The sequence below is a fragment of the Dasypus novemcinctus genome, chromosome 10, assembly GCF_030445035.2.
Source record: "Dasypus novemcinctus isolate mDasNov1 chromosome 10, mDasNov1.1.hap2, whole genome shotgun sequence".
NCBI lineage: Eukaryota > Metazoa > Chordata > Mammalia > Cingulata > Dasypodidae > Dasypus > Dasypus novemcinctus.
The window spans coordinates 102,025,892-102,038,105 of NC_080682.1; the positions used below are offsets into that span (position 1 = coordinate 102,025,892).

The window sequence follows — 12,214 nt, forward strand, 5'->3', positions numbered from 1 at the left end:
CCCCAACAAAGATTGATCCACTAATCAGTGTAGACTACAAGATTTTGGGGTGTCTTGTTCAGATACTTAAAGTTTGCCTTTTTTGTGTATTGACAACAATTGGTTTTGTTTTTTTTAATCAAATCAATTTTATTGATACATTAGTAAAGCATACAGTCCACCTAAAGTGTACAATCAGTGGTGTTTGGTATAATCACATAGTTGTCGATTTATCACTTCAGTCATTATTAGAGCATTTTCATTATTCCAGCAGTAATAACAATAAACAAAACCAGGCAAAAACAAACTTTGGGGGTTTCGATGAATCTTACTACATCCAGATTTTTTTTGGTTTATGTTTTTTTATATGTTTATTGAGGTAAAATTTACATTTAATGAAGTGTACAGATCTTAAATGTTCATTTTGGTGAATTTTTACATATATATACACTCAGGTGTGCAAACGTCAGTGAAGTTAATGCTAGCTCTTTTTTTATTGCCTTTGTGTATATCCTCTGGTCACCTAGTGCCTTAAGGAAACCACATTATACTTTTACATTAAGAATCTCAAGAAATCTACATTTGTGTGAGTGGAACTCTATGTGAATTCATTATATTATTGTATCTTTTTCTCAAATACCCAGTCAATAAGCTTTTTATTGTTTCTGCTGCCCAATTAAGAGTTTCATTCTCAAGTTGTCCTAACATTCCAAAGACAGATACGGGCACACTAACAATTTCTAAACCTTGCCAGTAGAGAACCAAGCCAAGTGTGCAAAATGCATGTTGCCAGAGTTTGATCTGATGTCTGCCTTAAATTATATTCCTCTACAGAGTAGGTTAGCCCAACCTCTAGCTATGAAATGGCAAGAATATTTGAATGAGCATCCTAGTTAATACTTCTTTTAATAATAGTAGTGCCATTCTTTAAGCTTCCATTTGTGTATGGTACTTTCTCATGTAGGACTTTTCATCTTGTTTTCAGTTTTCTGTTTGAAGATGTAAATTTGAAAAACATAAAAGGTTAATAGGAGACAATAGGTTGCAAAACAGAAAGCTTGGAATTTTAGCTCCACCTCTGCATATAAATTACTGTGTAAGCCAGGGCAAGTTATTTGACCTGGGATATATACAACAAAAGAAAAACTGGATTGAATAAGACATAAGCCTTTCCCAGAGTGTATTTTATGGAATGCTGTTCATACTGCAAGATGTTATGGGGTGTCATATGAAAAGAAGGTTCTCAGATTAATTAAGTCTGAGAAATACTAGGTTAAGGAGAGGTAAACAGACTTCATTTTTGGAGAGTTTTTGGAGTCTGTAATATGCTATCATGTGAATGTTCTCCAGTTTATTTCACCATGAAACTCTTTTTTTTTTTTTTTAAATTTAATTTATTTTTCATCCCTCCATTCCCCCCATTGTCTGCTCTCTCTGTCCATTCGCTTGTGTATTCTTCTGTGTCTGCTTTTATTAGACAGCTCCAGGAACCGATCCTGGTGCCTTCCAGAGTGGGAGAGAGGCGATTACTCTCTTGTACCACCTCAACTCCCTGTTCTGCTATGTCTTATTTTCTCTCCTCTGTGTCTCTTGTTGCGTCATCTTGCTATGCCAGCTCTCCGCGTTGCCCGGCACTCCTGCACAGGGCAGCTTTCCTGCGCTGGGCAGCATTCCCATGCAGGGCACTCCTGCACGGGACAACATTCCCACATGGGCCGGCACTCTGCGTGGGCCAACTCACCCTGACCAGGAGACCCTAGGCATTGAACCCTGGAACTCGTGTATGGTAGATGGAAGCCCAATTGGTTGAGCCACATCCGTTTACCAAAACTTTTTGAAAAAAACATAGTGTCTCACATCTATAGTCAAGTGACTTTTTTAAAAAGTTTTTATTGCTCTACTTCCTATAATTTCAAATTATAATAAATTATAACAAGTTGAGAATAATAATATAGAGAAAATCACTTATAAAATTAATATATAAGTAAAAAAACATGGTCTTGAAAAATTATAGTTAGATCCTTTCAATTTGAGAACAAGTATAGTCTCTTAAACTTGCGAGAAATTTTTTCAACGCTGAGATAATTCATATGATTTTGAGAGAAAGTAAGTGCCACATTTCTGGTGTTTCCCTGGAAGTAGATAATCTGTTTATTTCATAGAGGAATTGACCATGGAAAGAATTAATTCTGTCATTGAAGCCAGTGGGTCCAGGAGAACCCAACAGAGGCTCTATTTCCTCCAACTTTAAATTCGCGATGCAGTCAAGTGATATTTGACAAGGCCGTTAAGCCCACCCAGCTGAGCCAGAACAGTCTATTCAACATATGGTGCTGGTAGAACTGGATATCCATATCCCAAAAAAAGAAAGAGGACCCCTGTCTCACACCTTATATAAAAATTAACTCAAAATGGATCAAGGACCTAAGGATAAAAGCGACAACCATAAAACTCTCTAAGAAAATATAGGAAAACCTCTTCAAGATCTTGTGGTAGGTGCTAGTTTTTTAAACCTTATACCCAAAGCACTTGCAGCAAAAGAAAATATAGATAATTGGACCTCCTCAAAACTAAACACTTTGATACCTTAAAGAACTTCGTCAAAAGGGTGAAAAGGCAGCTGACTCAGTGGGAGAAAATATTTGGCAATCACATGTACGATAAGGATTTAATATCCTCCGTATACAAAGAGATCAAACAATAAAAAAAGACAAACTACTACCTAATTAAAAATGGGCAAAAGACTTGAAAGACGATTGTCCAAAGAAGACATACAAATGGTAAAGAAACACGTGAAAAAATGTTCAACCTCACTAGCAATTAGGGAAATGCAAATCGAAACTAAAATGAGATATCATTTCATACCTATTAGACTGGCTGCTATTAAAAAGTTGGAAAACTAAATGTTGGAGAGGATGTGGAGAGAGAGGAGTTCTTGTTTTATTCATTGTAGGTGGAAATGTAGAATGGTACAGCCACTGTGGAGGACTGTTTAGCAGTTCCTAAGGAAGTTGAATATAGACTTCCCATGTGACCTGGCAATACCATTGCCAGGTATATATCCAAAAGAACTTCGAGCAGTGACGTGAGTAGACATCTGCCATACCAGTGGTCATAGAGCTGTTATTCATGATTGCCAAATGTTGGAAACAACCCAGGTGCCCATTAACTGAAGAATTTATAAACAAATTGTGTATACACACAATGGATATTATGCAGCAGTAGAGAGAAGTGAACTCGTGAAGCAGTTGACAAGATGGATGAACCTGGAGGACATTATGTTGATTGAAGCAAGCCAGACAAAAGGACAAATACTGATTGCACTATTATGAATTAAATATATTATGTAAACTCATGGAGTTAATAATTAGAATATAGGTCACCAGAAAATAGAATGAGGGTAGTGAATGGAAAGCTGATGGTTACTCTGTGCAGAACTGGTTAAAAAGTTGTTAGTTAATCTTCAAAAATAAATGGAAATGGTGAGAACACATCATTCTGTGACTAGCAGACATGGAAAGACAAAGAACAGGAAAGCCTAAGGACATTCATATTACTAGAAGGAAAGCTAAAAAATATAACATGGGACTGTGTAACATAGTGAAACCTCATGTAAAATATGACTAGAAGACTTTTTATAAAATATAAATACAAATAAACTAGAGAGAGAGAAACAATAGGCAGCTATGTATAGCTGTGTATGTATAGGGGAAGCATAGAGAGATTGAGAGGTCATGAGTTTTCTTTGGTTTTTTGTTTTTTTAGTAGTATTGGAATAATGAAAATGCTCTAAAAGTGATTAGAGTGATCAATGTGTAACTGTGATTATACTATCATTTATTGTACATTTTGGATGGATTTATACTTTATGAATATATATCAATAAAATTGATTTTTAAAAAGATATCATTGAAAGCCAAAAAAAACCCAAAAACGTCATGTCTCCTAGGATTAGTGTTTGGTACAAAACCAGTAAAATGCTCATTTTGTAGAAATTTTGAAAAAGAAAACAGTGATTAAGTATTAGAATTCCTCTACCCCAAAAAAATCACTTTTAATATATTTTCTTTCTTTTGTCATAGGCATTGTTCTCACTAAGGTTGGTTACTATACTATTCCATCTATGGATGACCTTGCTAAAATTACCAATGAAAAAGGAGAATGCATTGTGTCTGACTTCACTATTGGTCGTAAAGGTGAGTGAGAGTTTAGGAGTTCATTGTTTATAAGCCACAGAGATCTGCATCTTATTTTTGTTATTAAGTAAAGGAAACTCTTTATAGATGAATCTGTTTTTTTCTTAAATTTGTTCCCATCCTTAAAATGCCTTGGTCTGAATAATAGATACTTGGACAAGTAAAAAAACAAGAATGACTAGAACTATACAACATTTCGTAGGTTTTGGTATACCTGTTTCGGTCTTGTGATTATTTGACCCACGTTCGTTTTTCACAAGTAAGGAAAATATTGGGAAGATCAAGAAATACTGGGAAACGGACTTGGCCCAGTGGTTAGGGCGTCCGTCTACCACATGGGAGGTCTGCAGTTCAAACCCGGGACCTCCTTGACCCATATGGAGCTGGCCCATGCGCGGTGCTGATGCGTGCAAGGAGTGCCGTGCCACGCAGGGGTGTAGGGGAGCCCCACGCACAAGGAGTGCGCCCCATAAGGAGAGCCGCCCAGCGCGAAAGAAAGTGCAGCCTGCCTAAAAATGGCGCCACCCACACAGAGAGCTGACACAACAAGATGACGCAACAAAAAGAGACACAGATTCCCGTGCTGCTGACAACAACGAAGCGGACAAAGAAACAAGATGCAGCAAATAGACACAGAGAACAGACAACCGGGGTAGGGTGGGGGGGAGAAATAAATAAATCTTTTTTTTAAAAAGAAATACTAAGTGAGGGAATTAAATAGTTGAGAAGAGATAAGTAATACTTATATTCAACTCCATATTATGAAGGTTTAGTGTACATTGTAATGCTAAGAGTTTATATAGTAACATTATAGATGCTAAGAAAGCAATTTAAGAAAAACGTTGTGAGGATAGCGTTAGTGATGTAAAGTGCAGATGCCAAACCAGACTACACTGTAACTGATGTCATCTTCTATGTCCCCATTCTTGGGCAGGCTGCACTTTATTTCGTGCTGGGCAGCTCTCCTTATGGGGCGTACTCCTTGCATGTGGGGCTCTCCTACGCGGGGGACACCCCTGCATGGGGCAGCACTCCTTGTGCGCATCAGCAATGCACATGGGCCAGCTCCACACTGGTCAAGGAGGCCTGGGGTTTGAACTGCAGACCTCCCATGTGGTAGGCAGACACCCTAACCACTGGGCCAAGTCCGATTCCCTGTCCCCATTCTTAACATAGGAAGATAACCCACTCCAGAGATTGCTAGGTGATTTAAAGTCTTGATTAAGGTTCAGAACTGCTTGCTTCTACTGATTATTTAAACCCTATGTTTATAAAGTAGATATCTGCCCTTATACATTAGGACTTTTTCTAAACTATTTTCTCTTTTAGGTTATGGCTCAATCTATTTTGAAGGAGATGTGAACTTAACAAATTTAAATTTGGACGATATTGTGCATATCCGAAGGAAAGAAGTGATTGTCTACTTAGATGATAACCAAAAACCCCCTGTGGGTGAAGGACTCAATAGGTATGAATTTATTGACATATAAAGGAAACAACCACCTTTTTTTTTGCAAATGGTATCATGCAATATACATTGTTTTTTGCAACTTGCTTTTTTTTTTTTTAAAAGAGCTCCTCGGGATCAAACCCCCAGGACCTTATACATGGGAAACAGACAGTCAATCAGCTTGAGCTATATCCTCTCCCCAGTTCAACTTGCTTTTTTGACTATCTAGTCTGTGATAATTGTTTCTCTACTTTTATTCAAAAACATAAATAAATGTAACACTATGATCTTTTGTCTCTTCTGATTTCCCCTGATATTACTTCCAAATGCTGGATTCCCAGCAAACTTTTTAGTAGGTTTTTTTTTTTTCCCTTTTATTTCTCCTGTGGCCAGAATTTTTTTCTCTCAGTATTTTATCCTGTAATCCTAGGTCCTAATATATAGTTAAATTGTCTGTCTTAAAAGTTCAATCTCTGGGTTAAGTTTCTTCAATTTATTAATATAACAGAGTACTTAGTCTCATGCTAGTCACTGTACAGGTGTGAGGCATCTAAAATGAATATGAAAGCATCCCAGGTGTCTATCAACAGATGAATGGATAAACAAAATGTGGTATATGCATATGGTGGAATATTATTTAGCTATAAGAAAAAATGAAGTTGTGATGCCTATGACAACATGGATGAACCTTGTGGATGTTAAGTTGAGTGAAACAAGCCAGATACAAAAGGACAAATATTGTGTGATCTCACTAATATGAACTAAATATAATGGACACAGTCATGGAGTATATAGCTAGAAAATTGGTCACCAGAAGATAGAATGAGGATAGAGAATGGGGAACAGTTGTTTCATTTGTTTGGAATTGATAAGGTTGGTTGTAAATGCTTGGAATTGGATAGAGGTGATGAAGAGAGAGAAGGAATTACCTTAAGTGCAGAAACCAGATAAAAAATACTTCATATTGTTTGGCTCGATTTATTTAAAATATAATGATGCGGGTGGATAGAAGGATTGAGAGGTAACTGCTAACTGATAAGGAATGGTGTTTTTTTCTTCTTGGAGTAATGAAAATGCTCTAATATTGGTTGCAGTGATGAATGCACAACTCTGTGATTATACCAAAACCCATTGAATATATACTTTAGGTGGATTGTGTAGTATATTAATATATCTAAATGAAATTGCAAAAAAAAATTAATGGGACACAGTCCTTGCACTCAGATATTGATATTAGGACTGCATTACCACTATTATATTCATCTTCATACTCTGATTATTGAATGGCTAATTGACGTTCCTTATCTTAATTTGATAAGCATTGATTGTTAATAAATGATTGTAGCTGTTACTATAATTGTTGTTATTGTCATTGAGTACAATAGTACTTAAGACCTATATTAAGACTTAATTCTCCCAAGTGTAATGGCTAAGACCAATAAAGAAGGATGGTCCAACAGTGAGCCTTTGATACTAATGGCTATGCTTGTGAGCCTGTGCGCCTGAAATAAGAACTAGGCCTAGAGCTGCAGGGTGCCTAAGAGTTACCTCCTGAGAGCCTCCATGTTGCTCAAATGTGGCCAGTCTCGAAGCCAAACTCAGCATGTAAATGCATTATGTTCCCCCCAGCGTAGGACATGACTCCCGTGGATGAGCCTCCTGGAACCGAGGGATCACTACCAAGTACCAGCTGATGCTGTAACTAGAAAATGACCTTGAATACAAGGGTCAACTCAGACCAGCAGAATATCTCAGCCTACATGTAATATCAGGTGTCAAAAATGTTTTTTGACCTTGAATAAAGGGGGGAAATGGAAAGGACAGATGAGTTTATATGGCTATGAGTCTCCAAAAAAGAATTGGGAGGTTATCAGAGGGATTGCTCTTACACACACCTCAGCAGGGTCCCAGGGACAGCCAAAGTAGATACAAGCCCAGGTATTGGTTCTTCTGAGGGCTACAGAGATCCACAGGTTCTGTGGTCATGGCAGATAGAGTTCACTGCCATGTCAGTTGGCCCTCCTTTGGGGTTTGAGTTCCTGAGTGTGATGGAGTTGGACTCAGATGAGAGATCTTTGTTCACAAGCCTCTCCTGTTACTTTACCGGACCTGTGGTTGGTGTTGGGGTTTGGTGTATGCTCAGGGGACCTGAATCTCTGGACTGTCCATGTGATAGCCAAGCCCTGAGCCTCAACAGACCTGCAAGTCCTACCCTCTGGTTTAATGAACTTACTCCAGCCAGCTAACAGGTAGGTGAAGAAGGTTAACCACCACACCAGAGAGCCAAAAGTGCCTACAACTGTAAGCAGGAGAATTGCATCCATCATCCATGTGGAATCTAAGCCCCCTCTCGATATAGAAGTGGAGTGAACATAACCATTCCAAGGTCCACAGGATGGAGGAATAGAGTATGGATTAGAGTGATGTACTGCTATTCTATTCTGGAACTACTGTGATTAGTAATGGAAGAAAATGTAGCATTAATGAGGAGAAATTGGCCATGGTAGCTGCTGAGGGTAGGGAGAGGGAAAAAGAGATAGGATGTGGGGGTATTTTCGGGACTTGGAGTTGTCCTGGGTGGTACTGCAGGGACAGCTGCTGGATATTGTAGGTCCTGCCATGGCCCACTGGGTGGACTGGGAGAGAGTGTAAACTACAATGTAAACTATAATCCATGTGGTGCAGCAGTGCTCCAAAATACAGTCACCAAATGCAGTGAATGTGCCACGATAATGAAAGAGGTTGTTAATGTGAGAGGAGTGGGGGGGGGGGGAGCTTTATGGGGACCTCATATTTTTTTAATGTAACATTAAAAAAATAAAAAATAAAATAAAAGACTTAATTCTTAGCACTGGACTATGTCCTAAATAATTTGATCAAGCAAGGATTTATAGCTTAAGTGTTACATTTGATTGGAAATAATTGATGCACTGTGGTAGTTTGAAATAAACACATTTTGACTCTAGAAACAGGTAATTTAATTAATATGGTGGCAATTGCTTACTCTTAAGCTACGTGGGGAGAGAAGTCTCTCAAGTTTATGAAACATTTGCAGAATAATTCTAAGTAACATAGCTAACTTTCTTTGCAATTTATATAATGGTTAGTTGGCTTTCTGGTCTTAAATATAAAGCATTTTACTCTTTACTTTTTTGTACTTTACAGGAAGGCTGAAGTTACATTGGATGGAGTTTGGCCAACAGATAAAACATCTCGTTGTTTAATAAAGAGCCCAGATCGACTTACTGATATCAACTATGAAGGGAGGCTAGAAGCTGTTTCAAGGAAACAAGGAGCTCAGTTCAAAGAGTACCGGCCTGAAACTGGTTCTTGGGTATTTAAGGTATAGCCATTTACCCAGTTCTCATTCTTATAAACTGTAGTTGGAATCTCATAATGTTTGTGTTGGAAGAGAACATCTCTTCCATTCTCTTTATATTTACAAAGTAGGAAACCGATTAGGCATACATTATGATTTCCTTTAAATTGCCCAGCTATTAAAACTCAGAAAAATAATGGGTCTTTATAAACTTTATGGACTGTAGTTGAAATAATTTACCACAGCCCATGAGTACTTAGATAAGTATTTTTTCCAATGCGTGGCATCATTAGGGACTTCAGTAATTTGTGAGCCAGAATTCTTAAGTCTCTTTTCAGTCAACACTCTTTTAAGGATTTCTAGCGATGGAGAGATTAAGACTTCCTGCTTCCCTTGGTTTCTTCCTCTTCTAGGCTAGTTGGGTTATTTAACTTGCTGAAATCCCTTGCACAGGAAGAGAACAACTAAGCAGTATTTAGATGTGAGAATAGTAAGAGCTCTTTTGGTTTTGGTTTCTTATGTTAGTAATTGTATTTAAAATAACATTCATAGATATATTGCCTTCTTCCTTAGGTCTCCCACTTTTCTAAATATGGCCTTCAGGATTCAGATGAAGAGGAGGAAGAACGGCCATCCAAAACTAGTACAAAGAAATTGAAGACTGCCCCTGTGCCTCCTGCAGGCCACACCACCCCTTTCCAGATGGCTCTTAATGGCAAACCAGCACCTTCAACTCAGGTAGAGAAAGGACAGTGGATTTGAATGGAATCGTGAGACAGAAATTGAAAGCAAATTATTCAGCTAATGCAAAGTTTTTTTTATGACCTCTGGAACTTGGAAGAGTACAATGTATTGGCAATCATGTTGAGACAAGTACAAGGGAGGGTATGAGGTAGTGCTGGTATCTGTTTTTTATTTGAGATATAAAGAATTATCTTCCTGTTTGGATTATTCCTTCTACAGATTGTCATTTTTAAACACCACTATCTCTCTCATTTGGACTTGGTGAATCAACCTAAGGCAGTGTGTTGCTCTTGTGGGTTGATGGGAAGTAATGCCTACTTGCATTGACTACCTGATGTGCAGTTTAATTTTGTTCTTTACTTCCAGTGTTTTGTTTTTTAAATTAAACTAGCTGTCTGCAAAGGTTTTTAACTTCATTTTTCTCAAGTTGTTTGCTTATATTTCAGGTAACCTCTTCATATATTTTTTAACAATACATATCTTTATGAAAATAAAGTTTTAGAATACAAATGAATTATTTGACTTGGGGAGAGTAGGAGCTGCAGTGTTTATAGAAATGACTTGTATCATATTCTCTCAGTATTTTTATCCAGTATAGACTATCTCTTATGGAGATAGGTTTATAATTTAAATATCAGGTGGTTTTTTTGTTTTGTTTTAGGAGGTACCAGGGATTGAACCCAGGACCTCGTACATGGAAAGCAGGCACTCAATCACTGAGCTACATCCACACCCCAATGAAGAGTTGGTTTTTTGTTTTTCTGAGGTACCAGGAATCAAACCTGTGACCTTGTGCATGGGAAGCAGGCACTCAACCACTTGAGCTACATCTGCTCCCCAGGTAGTTTCTTTTGATGCCAACTCATGAAGAGTTTTACTTTAATTTGGTTATGTTTATATTCAATCAGGTTATAAGGATACTTTTTCTTCCAGACTTTCTCAAAGCAGAGTTGTTGATAAAGGATTTCTTGGTAAAGCACCTACTACTTCTCATCTGCTAAAAGCTGGACCTTTGGAATATTCTGTGCTACAATTCTTATAGCTGCTGAAATGTGCAATTTTTATGATTATTAAATAATTCCTTGGGAGGCATTTTCTGGAGAATGTCGTATGTATATTCATGCTTGCGCGTACAGGGAGGGTATGGTAAAAGTGGGAAATGGGAAATGAGTTTTATTTTTGTAATCATTGTAGCATTTAGAATACTCCCAAGAAATTTCTTCCAAACTAAAGAAATTCTGTAAATGGACTTGGTTTTCCAGTTATCCATGTTCATTTTGTCTGAATCATATGCCTTGTTAAAGCCCTTTGTTTCTAAAGTGATTTTTAATCTTATATTGCATTCGTTTCTTAGAGGAACAGTCACAGTCAGATAACCTTGTTTTCTGCTAATAAAATTAATGTGGAAAATCATAAAGACACATCTAAAAAAAGAAAAGCTTCATGTGTGGACAGACAGAGCAAATGTATGTACTCTTGATAATCAGGGGTTATCAGAGGCTCTTTATTTGTCAGAATATAAATAGAAGATAACTATAAATCCCTTTAAGGACACTTCAGTAGATGAGAGCTCTTTGAAAAACTAAGCACAAAAAGATTTCAGGAAAATAAGATTCTGACAAGAAGGGAGGTAGTAGAGATTGAAAACGGGCAAATAGAATATAGATTAGGAATCTTTTCCAGCATACCTCCTTTAATTGAAGAAGTGGGTAGTCTTTGTACTTTTCATTGGGGATAACAGAATGGGTAAAGGTGTTCAAATATACAGGCCTTAGGTTTTGTTTACATGGATTAATTACGAAGACTTGAGCTTAGTGTTAAAGCAATAATGTAAGACTCTTAAGAGCTTTCCTTCATTCTGCCCACCAACCTAGGTAAAATGGGTGGGAAATGCCAGTGGTTGCAGATAGTTTTAGTCACTAGCACCGAAGACCCTGATTTTGTTTTGCACTTGGAAAATAATTGAACCATCTAAATAAACTGGGAACAGACCACACGATTGACTTCTCATCCCAGGAAAAATCGCTATCTTTATACTGCCACCTAGAAGCTGATTTCCATGATATAGTATTCCTGTAGACCAGGGGTTCTTAACCTGGGGGTCCATGGAAAGATTTCAGGGGGTCTGTGAGCTTGAATTGAAAATTGAAAAAAAAAAAAACCATTATTATTTTGGGGATTTATTGGCGGAGGTGTGATATTTTTATTAAATAATGCACAGTGTAATGTGAACTTCGTATGATTTTTATTTTGATGTAGTGTGTTCTGTTTGGCAGTGCACTGCCAAAAGGTTGGTAAGGGTGGCAGAGATGGTTTTCTAAATGTTTGCCAAAAATGACCATTTGAACAGATGTTCAGCCATATTAGGTTATCAAGTATTGAAATTACGGGAAAGTTGTAAAACGTTAATTTTGAACAATCCTAAATATTAATTTGAAGTAACATGCCAATATTGAGTGTTATCAAACTGTCTGCTGCTACATTCTGAGAAGGGGTCTGTGGTTTTATCCTGACTGGCAAAGGCAT

General features: G+C 37.5%; 1 protein-coding gene and 1 long non-coding RNA gene across 5 annotated transcripts in view; both read left to right on the forward strand.

Moving 5' to 3' along the window:
- NUP98 (nucleoporin 98 and 96 precursor) overlaps nt 1–12,214 on the forward strand; it is a 139,118-nt gene that overhangs the window by 76,231 nt on the left and 50,673 nt on the right. For all 4 annotated transcript variants that reach the window (XM_058305836.2, XM_058305835.2, XM_058305838.2 and 1 more), the window contains exons 17-20: nt 4,062–4,175; nt 5,505–5,643; nt 8,791–8,968; nt 9,518–9,682. In XM_058305836.2, the coding sequence (XP_058161819.1) occupies nt 4,062–4,175; nt 5,505–5,643; nt 8,791–8,968; nt 9,518–9,682 (596 nt within the window). The remainder of the gene's footprint in view (nt 1–4,061; nt 4,176–5,504; nt 5,644–8,790; nt 8,969–9,517; nt 9,683–12,214) is intronic.
- LOC139439877 (uncharacterized) lies at nt 10,454–10,780 on the forward strand. Its single transcript, XR_011649956.1, has 2 exons — nt 10,454–10,529; nt 10,622–10,780. It is a non-coding gene; the product is annotated as an uncharacterized lncRNA (long non-coding RNA).